Source organism: Cervus canadensis, chromosome 24, assembly GCF_019320065.1.
Source record: "Cervus canadensis isolate Bull #8, Minnesota chromosome 24, ASM1932006v1, whole genome shotgun sequence".
NCBI lineage: Eukaryota > Metazoa > Chordata > Mammalia > Artiodactyla > Cervidae > Cervus > Cervus canadensis.
This window is the reverse complement of record NC_057409.1, coordinates 17,002,892-17,018,203: the sequence shown is the minus strand read 5'-3', so window position 1 is coordinate 17,018,203 and position 15,312 is coordinate 17,002,892. Positions and strand designations below refer to the sequence as shown.

Genomic DNA, 15,312 nt, shown 5'->3' with positions numbered 1-15,312 from the left:
CCAGTGACTGGTGCTTAAATAAGTGATGGATACCTACATCACATTCAGTATTGTCATTTAATCTTTCTTTTCTGCAGAAAAGAGGACTGAAGTCTCACAACAACACCTTAGATGACCTTTGTGTAAGTACTAACTCCCACCTGTGACCCAGACTAACGCAGGCCTTTCCCTCAGCACGTTTTCTCTGAGTCATCCCATTTCCCTGAAGCACGCTCACACTCAGGTGGAGTGTGTCACCGTGGGTGATGAGCAGGGCATAGCAGATACATTGTCCACTCAGGTACATGGTTCTGGCATTGGGTGTCTTACCTGAAAGCATCCTTTCCGTTTGTTCAGTGGAAACCTTCCCATTTCCTCTTTCCCCTTGAAAGTGCAAATAGGAGACAGAGCTTGAGACCACTGGGGGCTCTAGAGTCTGGGCTTGACATAGTAATGGGCACAGCTGGCCTGCAGATGGGGGATAAGGAGGAAATTAGAGGGAGAGCAGCATTTTAAAGAAGGCAATAGAGAAGGAAAGAAAAATCCCAAACTTCTATTCCAAGGTACGGGGAGAGCTTGACGGTTTTAAGCACCAATCAGAAGGAACAGGCCAGGTGAAGCTGGCAGGTTAAGATTTAAACACTGTCGTGGATCCTGCAGAGAAATGCACTTGGGGCCCAGGGGTTCCTTATGGAAGCCCTACAGCCAGTCTTGAGGGAACCATCATGGTGCTGAGCTGGTCACCATCTAGCAAATCAGGGCATTTTAACTCAATCTGGTACCTTGTGATTGGCTGCTTTGTGTGTGCGTGTGTGCCCAGTCACTCAGTCGTGTCCACCCCTGTGTGACCCTATAGACTGTAGACCACCAGGTTCCTCTGTCCATGGAATTCTCCAGGCAAGAATACTGGAGTGGGTTGACATGCCTTCCTCCAGGGGATCTTCCCAACCCAGGGATGGAACCCACATCTCTTGTACTGGCAGGCGGATTCTTTACCACTGAGCCACATGGAAAGCCCTTTTGAGTCCTTTCACTGCAACAAGATGGACATTTGCAGCAGAGTCACCTTTGCACAGCTCCGGGGGCAGCACTCAGGTGGGATAGTATGCAGTAATGCTGATGCATGGCGTCCAATAGAGGAGGGATAGTCAAATAGCTTTACATATACTTTACCTCCAAAGTAATGCCCCCAACAAGATTTAGATCTTATTCACACTCTTTCTGACCCTTGGCCAACTGAAGGATTCTTCAGTCATCTAAACAGTGCTGGAGTCCAGTGTTTGTGTGGCTTGTTTGGGATGGACATCGGTACAGAGGATCAGGTCTCACAGCCCACAGCCAAGAGTCCACAGGGAGGAGGAAGCAACTGTTCCAGCAAGAGGACCCTCACTGCCGTGACTCAGTTTTCCTGGGATTGATTGTTGCTATCCAGTCACTCATTGTGTTCAACTCTTTGCGACACCATGGACTGCAGCATGCCAGGCTTCCCTGTCCATCACCAACTTCCAGAGCTTGCTTAAACTCATGTCTATTGAGTCGGTGATGCCATCCAACCATCTCATTCTCCGTTGTCCCCTTTTCCTCCTGCCCTCAATCTTTCCCAGCATCAGGGTCTTTTCCAATGAGTCACTTCTTCGCATCAGGTGGCCAAAGTATTGGAGTTTCAGCTTCAGCAGCAGTCCTTCTGATGAATATTCAGGGTTGATTTCCTTTAGGATTGACTGGTTTGATCTCCTTGCAGTCCAAGGGACTCTCAAGAGTCTTCTGCAACACCACAGTTCAGAAGAATCAGTTCTTCGATGCTCAGCCTTCTTTACGGTCCAACTCTCACATCCATACATGGCTACTGGAAAAATCATAGTTTTGACAAGACGGACCTTTGTCAGCAAAGTGATGTCTCTGGGACTGATGTTAGAGGACAGTTCAGCATTGAGCTAAACCCCATGCCTTAATAACAGACTTTGCTTTGACTAATATTCAACTTAGACTGCAATTAAGACCTTTGGAAAATAGTATTGCTGGGATTCCAACCTAGAGGAAATTCTGTTTATCATTCTAGGCTAAGACTTGGACATCAGGATTGTTTAAAAGTCCCCAGATGATTCTGATACACAAAATTACCCATTCTATGAATTAAAGAAGAATACCAATAGCTCTGCCCCACCTGGACAAACTGATTCAGACTTCTGGCATTGGGACCAGGACATTAATATTTTATATACACTGCCCTGGAGGTTCTAATGTTCAGCTAGACTAGAAACAAAGAGGTAGATAAATCTACCAAAAAATACACAAATGTGAGGTTCTTGGGGACTTCTCCGGTGACTCAGTAGTAAAGAATCCATCTGCCAATGTAGGAAATGCAGTAGATGCGGGTTCGATTCCTAGGTCAGGAAGATCCCCTGGAAAAGAAAATGGCAATCTAGTCCAGTCTTCTTGCCTAGCAAACTCTATGGACAGAGGAACCTGGTGGGCTACAGTCCATGGGGTCACAAAGAGTTGGATATGACTGAGCAACTGAGCATGCACGAGGTTCTTAGACACTGGTTATATCTGTTATTCCTTGTTCCTCTGGGGAGAGGGGTCATTACTTTCTGGGGAATGATGATGGCAATCTGTGAGTGTTTACCCTGAAGGGAAGAAACACGGTCCCATGGCTCCATGCCAGAGCAGTTTCAGTCCGCAGTTGGGGATGTCCTTGAGGATGCCCCATAACATCGAATGGGAACTTTAGGCAAGATGGTCCTTGGAGCTAGCACTTCCTCATATATGACCATTTCAAAAAAAAAAAAGAAATGGCCAGAATCCCAATTCACCCAACACAAGTAGCTTTATGCAAAAGCCCAGAACAAGACTCAAGTCATAAAATAATCTTGTACTGCTTTCTATACTAAGAAGTTTAATCCACTTTATTAAGTTCTCAATATATCACCCTCCCAGCAGTCAATTTAATTATTGTGGTATAGGCAAACACATGTAACACTTTATTTCAGGACTTTATCTCTCATCTGCGAGGTAATAAATTCCTATAAAATTACCTTGTTTTGCTTCTAGTCTTTCAGTGTTAGACTCTCTGGTTTTACAGGGAAGACTTTTTTGGTCCGACATACCGGCTCTTCCTCGTCAATTTCACTGCAGAGCACAATTTCTTCTTCTGAAATGCCCACACCATGCTGTTCTTTAATGTCTCAGAGAGAAGCATGTGCATCCATTCAGGTTCACACAAAGGCAGCGGGTTCTTGATTCCCAGACTTCTGGGGTCTCACTGGGGATACAGGTGTTGTTTTACCTTCTAGCTGGGAAACTCAGATGAGTGTGAGACCTGCCGGGATGGAGGAAAGCTGTTCTGCTGTGACACTTGTTCGAGGTCTTTTCACGAGGACTGTCACATCCCGCCGGTGGAAACTGAGAAGTACGTGAGATGCTGCCCCTCCCTTCTGACTGGGGACCTTCCCTCTGGCCACGCCCACTCCCCCTGCCTAGTTCTTACCACGTCTGGATGGGGACCGAGCAGGCCCGTGGGTACAGGGTCCAGCAGTATGATGCAGAGAGCTGCTTCAAGATGTGGGCAGTGGCAGGTGGATGCTTTTTGCCACGCATATCCTCTAGGACACTGAGGCTGGCAGCCAGGTCCTTTGTCCACATGGCTCCTGTCCTTTCCTAGAAGTTTTCCAACCTGGACTCCTGTTCACAGGGGTGGAAATGCACTTGTTTATTGTTGCTGTTGTTCAGCCACTCAGTCGTGTCCGGCTCTTTGCGACCCAGGCTTCCGTGTCCTTCACCATCTCCCAGAGCTTGCTCAAACTCGTGTCCATTGAGTCAGTAATGCCATCCAACCATCTCATCATCTGTCACCCCCATCTCCTCCTGCCCTCAGTCTTTCCCAGCATCAGGATCTTTTCCAATGAGTTGGCTGTTCTGTGCTGATTCAGAAAACACAGGAAGCATGGGCTGGTTCCCTCGTTTTGTCACATTATTGATGGGCTGAGGGAAGCTGGAGGACCCCAGGGGTCAGGCCCAGTTTTGACACTCAGGCCGGGCGGACAGGATTCCTTGTGCTCCCAGAAGTGGACACAGAAAGGAGAGCCCCCTACTCTGACACCAGCTCCACACACCGTAATGGGGGTCATTGACTCAGACCCCATGTGGTGGTCTTGGAGACTCTGGAGGTACCCCCTTCCTCTCAGAACTGTGTCCACCAATGTTCCTGGAAGGAGGACGGTGGCAGCCACGGGAGTGGCGGGTGTTTCTGGGGACCTTGTCCTCGTTCACTTATGTCTGGCCCCGTAGGAGCCCGTGGAGTTGCACCTTCTGCAGGATGACAGAGTCTTCAGGAAACCAGCAGGGTCTCAAGGAATCTGAGGTCCTGGCAAGGCCGATGCAGCCAGAGGAGCAGCTGGTGAGTCAGATGGGAACCCAAGCCTTCCCCTTCAAGTGTGAAAAGTCAAGCACAGGGTAGGGGGAAGGCAACCACAGGGTGACCATGACTCAGTCACACTCAAGTCACACCAGGACTTGTTTGCAGCCATTGTACGTCTGTGTCCAAGAGCCATCCCCGTCTGGGGAAACTTCCAGAGACTGGTGTGAGTCATGCTTGGCCTGGGTATGTGTACGGGGCTCAATGTCTCCAAGCTGCTTTTTGTTCACAGCTTCCTTCTTTTGCAGAAATGCGAGTTCCTCCTCTTGAAGGTCTATTGCCATTCAGAGAGTACCTTTTTTTCGAAGATTCCATATTATTATTATGTAAGTAACCACAACATGGGCTTCCCAGGTGGTGCTAGTGGTAAAGAATCCACCTGCCAATGCAGGACACAGAGGAGATGTGGGTTTGAGGAAATCCCCTGGAGTAGGAAAGGGCAATCCACTCCAGTATTCTTGCCTGGAAAACCTCAAGGACAGATGAGCCTGGCGGACTACAGTCCATGGGGCCACAAAGAATCAGACACAACTGAGTACACATAGATACATACTGATCGTAAGTAACTACGGCCAACAGTAATCACAGGCTGCCATGTTGTTACCCCATCTGGAAACTGGCACCTGTGATAGTCAAGGCCGGAATCCCATGGGAGCAAGAGAATGAGCTACTGTTATCGTTGCCTTGTTGTGTTTCTACCAGATTTGATGGGAAGCCACAGGAGGCACCCGTTGAACACTGCCAGTAATGCTCCCAGTGCCTTTTGTTTTTCCCTAGATTAAAGAGGCTTCTAAAAACCTCAAGGAACCCATGTGGTTGGACAAGATCAAGAAGAGGCTGAATGAGCAGGGCTACTCCCACGTGGAAGGGTTTGTGCAGGACATGCGTCTCATCTTTCAGAACCACAGGGCCTCTTACAAGGCAAGTGGCTCTCTTTGCTTTCATTTCACTTTCTCTTCCTTTCTTAAAATTTTATTTGTTTTCGGCCGCACTGGGTCTTCGTTGCTGTGTAAGCGCTTTCTCTAGTTGAGGCAACTGAGGGGCTACTCTCCAGTTGCCGCATGTGGGCTTCTCATCGTGGGGGCTTCTGTTTTTGTGGAGCACAGGCTCTGGGTGCATGGGTTTCAGTACTCAGCCCACAGGGTTAGTTGCTCCACGGCAACATGAAAGGAAGGTCACTGAGCTAACACAGCCACCCTGTACTATTTGCACTATTACAAAGAACACAGATTACTTTTCTGACTCTCACTGAAATCAGCAACCTAGCCAAATAAGTAAGAGCTCTCAAGTGTGGTCATGATTTTCCATTCCTGTCCTGTAAATACGAAATAATCAGGCTCTTAAGAAGCATCAGTTACTCTTCACTGCAAGAGTTTTTAAGCATAACCTGGTTCACATAACTCAGGATATCAAAGATAAGAGTTGATCGTCCTCAGTTGCAGGGTGTCCAGTGATATTGATAATAAAGATCATTATTTTGTGTTCATTTTATTATTTTTTTCCCAGTTCCATGACTTTGGCCGAATGGGACTTAGACTGGAGGCAGAATTTGAGAAGAATTTCAAGGAAGTGTTTGCTCTTCAGGAAACAAATGAGGACAGTTGTCTGGAATAGTGGATGTTGTTGGTGTCCTGGAAATTCCCCTTTAGGCCAAATATCTCATTCCCCAGATGCATGAAGCATTGGCTGCTGATGCCAACCCTCCCCAGAGCACTGCCTTCAGCCAAGTGGAGCCAACTTCACCTGGAGATTACATAGCCTTGGCCTGGGGGCCGGCCTCCAGTCGACCCAACCTTCATGCTCTGTGCATCCTATGGGATCAGGCTGAAGCCTGTCTAAATACATCCATCCTTAGCTTTTTGCTTAATACCATCCTGCTTCCTGCATCCCTTTCTAGCAAAGAGACACAAAATAAATTACTTAAGTAAGAGACTTTATCGCAGAGTCTGTTTCTAAGGAACTCAACTTAATATCATGGTCAAGCAGGCTAAGAATGGGCTCTGGAGTTGGATCACAGCCTGTCAGATAGTGCATTGATGGTCCATGGTGTGCTCTAATAATGCAGTTGCTAAACATTCACTTGTAGGAAACTGGATGAGATAAAGGCAAAAAGGTATACAGTGGGTGATATTCTTTGGCATTTATAAAAGAAGAAATGGTGACTAAAAAACTGGATTTTGGTGGCTGTCATTAAGTGCCCCTAATATATTGAAAAGAGTAAATGGCAGGCTTAAATTTCTTCAGTGTAGTTCAGTTGCTCAGTCATGTCCGACTCTTTGCCACCCCATGGACTGCAGCACACCAGGCTTCCCTGTCCATCATCAGCTCCCAGAGTTTACTCAAACTCATGTCCATTGAGTCAGTGATGCCATCCAATCATCTCATCCTTTGTCGTCCCCTTCTCCTCCCACCTTCAATCTTTCCCAGCATCTCGATCTTTCCAAATGAGTCAGTTCTTCACATCAGGTGGCCAAAGTATTGGAGTTTCAGCTTCAACATCAGTCCTTGCAATGAATATTCAGGAATGATTTCCTTTAGGATGGACTGGTTGGATCTCCTTGCAGTCCAAGGGACTCTCAAGAGTCTTCTCTAACACCACAGTTCAAAAGCATCAATTCTTCAGCGCTTAGCTTTCTTCATAGTCCAACTCTCACATCCATACATGACTACTGGAAAAATCATAGTTTTGACTGTACAGACCTTTGTTGGCAAAGTAATGTCTCTGCTTTTTAATATGCTGTCTAGGTTGGTCATGACTTTTCTTCCAAGGAGCAAGTGTCTTTTAATTTCATGGCTTCAGTCACCATCTGCAGTGATTTTGGAGCCCAAAAAATAGAGTCTTTCACTGTTTCCATTGTTTCCCCATTTATTTGCCATGAAGTGATGGGATCAGATGCCATGATCTTAGTTTTCTGAATGTTGAGTTTTAAGCCAGGCTTTTCACTTGCCTCTTTCACTTTCATCAAGAGACTCTTTAGTTCTTCTTCGCTTTCTGCCATAAGGGTGGTATCATCTGCATATCTGAGGTTATTGATATCTCTCCTGCAATCTTGATTCCAGCTTGTGCTTCATCCAGCCTGGCATTTTGCATGATGTACTTTGCATATAATTTAAATAAACAGGGTGAAAATAGACAGCCTTGACATGCTCCTTTCCCAATTTAGAACCAGTCTGTTATTCCATGTCCAGTTCTAACTGTTGCTTCTTGACCTGCATACAGATTTCTCAGGAGGCAGGTAAGGTGGTCTGATATTCCCATCTCTTTAAGAATTTCCCACAGTTTGTTGTGATCCACACAGTCAAAGGTTTTGGCATAGTCAATAAAGCAGAAGTAGATGTTTTTCTGGAACTCTTTTGCTTTTTTGGTGATCCAACAGATGTTGGCAGTTTGATCTCTTGTTCTTCTGCCTTTTCTAAATCCAGCTTGAACATCTGGAAGTTCACAGTTCACGTACTATTGAAGCCTGGCTTGGAGAATTTTGAGTTTACTTTGCTAGTGTGAGATGAGTGCAATTGTTCAGTAGTTTGAACATCCTTTGGCATTGCCTTTCTTTGGGATTAGAATGAAAAGTGACTTTTTCCATTCCTGTGGCCACTACTGAGTTTTCTAAATTTGCTGACATATTGAGTGCAGCACTTTCACAGCATCATCTTTCAGGATTTGAAATAGCTCAACTGAAATTCTGTCACCTCCACTAGCTTTGTAGTGATGATTCTTAAAGCCCACTTGACTTCACATTCCAGGATGTCTGGCTCTAGGTGAGTGATCACACAATCGTGGTTAACTGGGTCACCAAGATCTTTTTTGCATAGTTCTGTGTATACTTGCCACCTCTTCTTAATATCTTCTATTGCTGTTAGGTCCATACCATTTCTGTCCTTTATTGTGCTTATCTTTCCATGAAATGTACCCTTGGTATCTCTAATTTTCTTGAAGAGATCTCTAGTCTTTCCCATTCTATTGTTTTCCTCTATTTCTTTGCGTTGATCGCTGAAGAAGGCTTTCTTATCTCTCCTTGCTATTCTTTGGAACTCTGCATTCAAATGGATATATCTTTTCTTTTCTCCTTTGCCTTTAGCTTCTCTTCTTTTCACAGCTATTTGTAAGGCCTCCTCAGACAGCCATTTTGCCTTTTTGCATTTCATTTTCTTGGGGTGGTCTTGATCACTACCTCCTGTACAATGTCATGAACCTCCTTCCATAGTTCTTCAGGCACTCTGTCTATCAGATCTAATACCTTGAATCTATTTGTCACTTCTACTGTATAATCGTAAGGGATTTGATTTAGGTCTTATGTGAATGGTTTTCTTTACTTTTTTCAGTTTAAGTCTGAATTTGGCAATAAGGAGTTCATGATCTGAGCCACAGTCAGCTCCCAGTCTTGTTTTTGCTGTCTCTATAGAGCTTCTCCATCTTTGGCTGCAAAGAATATAATCAATCTGATCTCGGTGTTGACCATCTGGTGGTGTCCAAGTGTAGAGTTTTCTCTTGTGTTGTGTTTGCTATGACCAGTGTATTCTCTTAGCAGAACTCTATTAGCCTTTGCCCTGCTTCATTTTGTGCTCTAAGGCCAAATTTGCCTGTTACTCCAGGTATCTCTTGACTTCCTACTTTTGTATTCCAGTCCCCTATAATGAAAAGGACAAAATCTCTTAATCGCCACCTGCAGCTGGAAGGCAGACAGCAAGGAAGTCCTGACACAGGCTCTAATTTTAAGAATGGGAGAACATGGGGGAAGACTGAAGCCTAAACTTAAGATGGGCTCCTGTGCCAAAGGCAGAGCCCTAGTGAAAAAGGAGTGACCCCTGAATCAGAGTTGGGCTTCCCAGGTAGATGCAAGTGAGAACTTTGAACCTCAGGTCTCCCTGAACCCACGGGCCCTGCAGAAGAGTCCTTTCCCCCTGATTGGAAGACAGACCCCCACCCTTCCCCCATCCTAATCTTGCTTGAATGAGAACTCTGCACAGTCCTCCCAGCAGGACCCCACTGGGAAAGTCCTGGGTCCTCTTGCCAGCTGCAGCAAGAATTTACCCCAGTGGAGTTGCAGGACTGGCCAACATGTATAGCAGGTACCAGGAGTCTTGGGGTGAATCCTGGACAAAGAAGGGGAATATGAAACAGGAAAAGGAAAAATTGTTAATACAGAAGCACTCCTCTGTGCCAAGATGTTTAATTACCCTGGCAAGGGACAAAAGGGATTATTCAAGTATGTTCCTAGTAGCTCTTAAAGGCATACATATAAGTATATGTATATGTATGTCACACAGGTATGTGTGTGTGTATATATATATATCATTAATGCTATACGCCTTAAGCCTATAGATAGGTGGGTAGCCAACAGGATATATATATATATATATATATATATTTACATGTACATACAGACATATATATATGCCTTTAAGGACCACCAGGAGCATATATATATATGGTTAGAATGACAGCTGGAGCCCTGGCCCATAGATGTTTATGAAGATAGTTATTAGGACATGGTCATTCAACTTATTGTGGCAATCACTTTACTATGTATATAGTCAAACCATTATTTGTATGTATATATATATATGTATATATAAAGCACTAATTTAACAAGGTAATAAGGAGTATAAAACTGAGGAGCACCAGCATCCCTGCAATGCTTTCTGGGGCTCTCCTCTGTAGGTTAGCTTAAGGGAAGAATGCGTTTCTGTTCCTTTCATTTTGTACTTCTGTGAAATAATGGATGTTCACTAAACTTATCACGGTACACATTGGATGAAGTGGAAGCAGGGATACCAGACCTACCAGGAAAAGAAGATCCAAAAGCTAAAGCCTTAGCACAGCTCTACTTCCTACAACTTGAAAACCCCTCCACCAGGTGCCTGTGCTTCTCAAGAGGCCTCACAGACACTAACTCAACAAGGTGATGAGGAGCACACAGCTGAGGGGCACTAGCATCCTTGAGATGCTCAGCGGAGGCTGTCCTCTGGTCCTCGTAGGTTGGCATAATGGAGGAATGTCTTACAGAAGAACTGGATTCCCAAGTAGCAATGGGAGTGATAGGATTCCAGAATGATAGATACCAGGTGGCAGCAAGATGGCAAGTGTCAGAGCGAGATGAAACCCTATTTGTAACGTGCAATGAGGTTAGAATGACAGCAAGGGACCCGGCTCATAGATATCTATGAAGATAGTTAATAGGACTTGGCCACTAAACTTATTTTGATAATCACTTTATGATTACATCTGTCAAATCATTAATGCTGTATGCCTTAAGCCTATAGATAGGTGGGTAGCCAACAGGATATTGCTATATATATGGCTATATATACACATATAATTGAAAGAGTTCAAAAATGGTGCACAGATGGCTAAGATCAGCTGCCCCAATCAAAAATCAAGATCCCTTGCCCAGTTTCCAGACCTGAGCCAAATCTAGGACCTGCCCATGGAAATGAGGTCAGGTCTCATAACACACTGCAGATGTGGTCGTTCCCTGAGTTCTCCACCAGAATGCCCTAAGGCCATTTATGGAAGTTTCCATATGGCAGACAGAGGAAAATGCACAGATCTTTTAACAGTTGTTGTTACAGCATTTGAGTTGATGCTAGTTCCTGGGGCCAAACATCATCACAGTTCCTGTTAGAGTATGCAGTAAGGTAATGTCCATCTAACAGTGAATCCACTCAATCCACAGAGCCACCCAGCCATCATCACCCCAGTTCCTGGATATGAGGACGATGAGAACATACATAGCAGTTAGCTGAGCTGGTTTTTTAACCTCTGAAATAGCAACGACTGTCTTAGGAAAGGCCAATAAGAAGGCCTTGAAATTGAAGTTTCCCTTGGTGAAAATCAGTTGAAAGAAAATTGCATTCCTGGGGAATGAGGGAATCACAGAGATGAGTGCCACAGGTGAAGATTTAAGGATACAAGGCTCTAGTCCTCTTTACCTCTTTGAACAGCAGTCTGGATTCTGCAAAAGCTGCTAAATGACTATTAGAAACTTAGCCAATAGTAGCCCCAATTACACTGTTGTGCTATCTTAGAGCAGATCAGCATGGCCTATGGCACGTATCATGCAGTTATCAGTATGCAAAAATGTACTTTAAAAATATCCAGTGGGGAGTAGGATAAGAGGCACTTCACATTCACAGGGACTCGACAATAGTACATGTTTACAGTCTGGCCCCTGGGCTATGTGAATGCTATTGCTGTCTTGTCACATTATATGCTGAAGGGGCAAAGTCAGTCTGGACACTCTGCAGTACGTTACCTTGGTCTACTATATTGATGCTTGTATATATATATATATATATATATATATATATATATATATATATATCTGTTCAGTTCAGTCTCTCAGTTGTGTCCAACTCTTTGCGACCCCATGGACTGCAGGATGTCAGGCTTCCCTGTCCATCACCAACTCCCAGAGCTTGCTCAAACTCATGTCCATTGAGTCAGTGATGCCATCCAACCTCTGTCATCACATCCTCTGTCATCCCCTTCTCCTCCCACCTTCAGTCTTTCCCAGCATCAGGGTCTTTTCCAATAGGTCAGTTCTTTGCATCAGGTGGCCAAAGTATTGGAGCTTCAGCATCAGTCCTTCCAATGAATATTCAGGGCTTATTTCCTTTAGGATTGATTAGTTTGATCTTCTTGCAGTTCAAGGGACTCTCAAGAGTCTTCTCCAACACCGCAGTTCAAAAGCATCAGTTCTTCAGTGCTCAGCTTTCTTTATGGTCCAACTCTCACATCCATACTCAGTCTCTCCCGTCAGGAAGCTTCCATAAGCTTCTTATCCTTATTCATCAGAGAGCAGACAGAATGAAAACCACAGTCACAGGAAACTGACCAAACTGATCACATGAACCACAGCCTTGTCTAACTCAATGAAACTATGAGCCATGCCTTGTAGGGCCACCCAAGACAGACGGGTCATGGGAGAGAGTTCTGACAAAACATGGTCCACTGGAGATGGAAATGGCAAACCACTTCAGTATTCTTGCCTTGAGAACACCATGAACAGTATGAAAAGGCAAAAAGATATAACGCTGAAAGATATATGTATGTGTGTGTGTGTGTGTGTGTGTGTGTGTGTGTGTATATATATATATATATATATATATATATATATATGCTTCCCAGGTGGTACTAGTGGTAAAAATTCAGCCGCCAATGCAGGAAACACAAGAGAGCAGGTTCGATGCCTGGGTTGGGAAGATCCCCTGGAGTAGGAAATGGCAACCCATTCCAGCATTCTTGCCTGGTAATTCCATGGACAGAAGAGCCTGGAAGACTACAGTCCCTGGGGTGGCAAAGAGTAGGATATGATTAACCACGCACTCACACACACACACACACATATACATGTTTGTTTATATATAAAATGGGAATTGACTAATGTGAATATGAGGCTGAAAAGTCCCATGAGATGCCATTTGCAAGCCAGAGACCCAGTAACAGTGGTTAAGTCCAGTTCAAGACTGAAGGCCCAAGAACCAGGAGAGCCAAAGGCATAATGTCCAATCTAATAGCATTGGATACACCTGTCCCAGCCCAACTAGGCAGGCAAGAAGAGGACAAATTTCCCTCCTTCACTTTTTTTAAATTCAGGCCCTTAACAGATTGGATGCTGCCTGCTTACCTTGAGGAGGGCCATCTACTTTACTGAGCCCACATATTCAAATGCTGATGTCATCCAGAAACACCCTGAAAGACATCTAGGGGTAATCTGCACACCCCATGGTCCAGTCAAGTTGACACATAGCATTAGCTATCACAATGAGAGTATGTTAATTGGACTTGATGAGCAAGAAGTGTTGAGTGTTCTAAAACCCTAGTTGAGTCACACGCACTCCCAGTGATGAAAGATAAACCTTATAAGATTTGAAGACATGCCATATAGGCAAGTTTTTAGGGATTAAGTGGTCTGGCACTTAACAGAATATCCCTGGGTTTGGAAGATCCCCTGGAGGAGGAAATGGGAACCCACTCCAGTGCCCTTGCCTGAAAAATCCTATGGACAGAGGAGGCTGGTGGCTACAAAGTCCATGGGGTCACAAAGAGTCGGACAAGACTGAGCATGCATGCACACACAGTAAACCTCTCCTCCATCTTGTTAACAAGCTGCCACTGAACAAATGTTATCCAACTGTATTTGAGCTCCTTAATAAACCTCACATGAGAGCTCAACTCCCCAAAGGGAGTCTGGCTGGCCCGGCTTGCTCAATGACCAGTGTCTTGATTAACATTCCTTCTATGCCTACATACAAAGAGGGGAAGTCCTCACTCAAAGGAATCCAGGTCTGTCTACAAAGGGGTGGAGTGGGCTGAACAAACAAGTATAATGCAGCTGACCAGCAGAACCCAACTCAGGGACCACTAGTGGGCTCTGATGTCTAAGAGGAGGAATGGGGTGGTCCCAGGCCAGCCAGAGAAGCTGCAGAGAGTGGGAGTGGTGGAGGGGGGGGCGGGGTGGGTGGGAAACACATTCCTGGAATCAGGTTGACTGTGATTCCTCTGCCTGTGCTTTGAAAATTAAGGCTGAGAGCATCCACTCCACCCCCTGGGTCAGCCAAGGGCAAGGATGGCCACTAAGCCTGTCACCTCTGTCTGTTCCATTAACCTGCATGCAGATGTGGGATGCTGGCTGCAGAGGAGCCTGGCTGTGGTCTTACCTGGGTGGGGTGTGTCTGTGTCCCCAGGATCTGAGGGAGGACCTGGTGCTTCTGGGGTCTGGGTCACTTGGGCACGACCCCTCAGCCTGAACCTCTCAGTGTGGAACCCAGGGCATCAGCACCCATCCTGTTGTCTGGAAGAGAGAACAAAATTCTCCACCTCTCTCTTGGAAACTGGGTGAGAAGATGCTCCTGTGAGGTCAGTAGGCAAAAAACAGCCGCCAGGGCTTCTAGAAAGTGTACAGAAGCAGGTTGATGGAGGAGGGAAGCTGAAACTCGGCGGAAGCAGCCAGGACAGAATGTTTCCTGTTTACTATTACTTGGCTCTGAGAGCTGCCCTAGTTTTGCATGAGGTGGCTGAAACTCCGGTGGGAAGCCCACCTTGTCTCTGGTCAGCATAGCCAGGGAAGAAGCCCAGGGCAACCAGGCTTTCTGGGGAGAGAGGGGAAAATTCCAGGAAAGTCATAGAGAAGAACCCCAATTTCTGAGTATAAACCCTCCCCACTTGTGTTCGAAATCGACTCTCAGGCAAAAAGATGAGATAGATGGTGATCAAAATCTCGGCTTTCTTCACTGTAAAAGCTGGATCGGGCTTAGTGCTCTGGCTTAGCATGTGGCAGAAAAAGAAATCCCTGAACTGAACCTCGGAATCAGGCTCATCCACACAGCGTCACACAGCTCCAAGCACTCACACCCCACCCCCACCTCACTCCCCCAGCCCCTGGCCTCATGCACTTGACCGAGCAGACTCATCCCTTCCACCCACCCACAACCAGAGTCTCCCAGGAGTGGGGAGCAGGGGGTCCAGGCAAGCCCTGCTGACTGAGGTGCTGCCCTGGAAGGGGACCCTGGAGCTGGCCTGAGTGTAATCATTGGTCCCAGGTGCCCGCTCCCCTTCACTTCAGCTCCTACGGAGGAGCCAGGGGTCTTGATCCTCTGGCCCCAGGAGCCACAGTGGCTGCTGCTTCTTCCTGCCCTGCAGGTTCAAATCCCAGATCCTACTGTCTCATCTCAGGGACAGGCCTCGGGTTCCCACGGGGCTCTCCCAGTGTGGAGACCACCCCCACTACTCAAGTCTGAACGGAAGCGGCTCCTGGTGAAGCTTGTGAAACCCATTGCCCTGGCAAATCCTGTGCCCCGTGGTCGCTCCTCAACCACGGCCTCTCTTGCCCTGTGGGTTTCCAAGTCTGATAACCAGGCTCCTCCTGTGATAGCAGAAACACTCCTGCTTCAGTGCTCCTCACAGTCACAGA

The 15,312-nt window shown here is 46.0% G+C and overlaps 1 protein-coding gene across 9 annotated transcripts in view; it reads left to right on the top strand.

The window, feature by feature from the left end:
• The window catches only part of SP140 (SP140 nuclear body protein), a 90,370-nt gene extending 84,037 nt beyond the window's left edge, over window positions 1–6,333 (top strand). For all 9 annotated transcript variants that reach the window (XM_043445331.1, XM_043445329.1, XM_043445330.1 and 6 more), the window contains 6 exons: window positions 78–122; window positions 3,276–3,391; window positions 4,270–4,378; window positions 4,645–4,722; window positions 5,174–5,317; window positions 5,903–6,333. In XM_043445331.1, the coding sequence (XP_043301266.1) occupies window positions 78–122; window positions 3,276–3,391; window positions 4,270–4,378; window positions 4,645–4,722; window positions 5,174–5,317; window positions 5,903–6,010 (600 nt within the window). In that variant the 3' untranslated portion in view covers window positions 6,011–6,333. The remainder of the gene's footprint in view (window positions 1–77; window positions 123–3,275; window positions 3,392–4,269; window positions 4,379–4,644; window positions 4,723–5,173; window positions 5,318–5,902) is intronic.
• The last annotated feature ends 8,979 nt before the right edge of the window (window positions 6,334–15,312 follow it).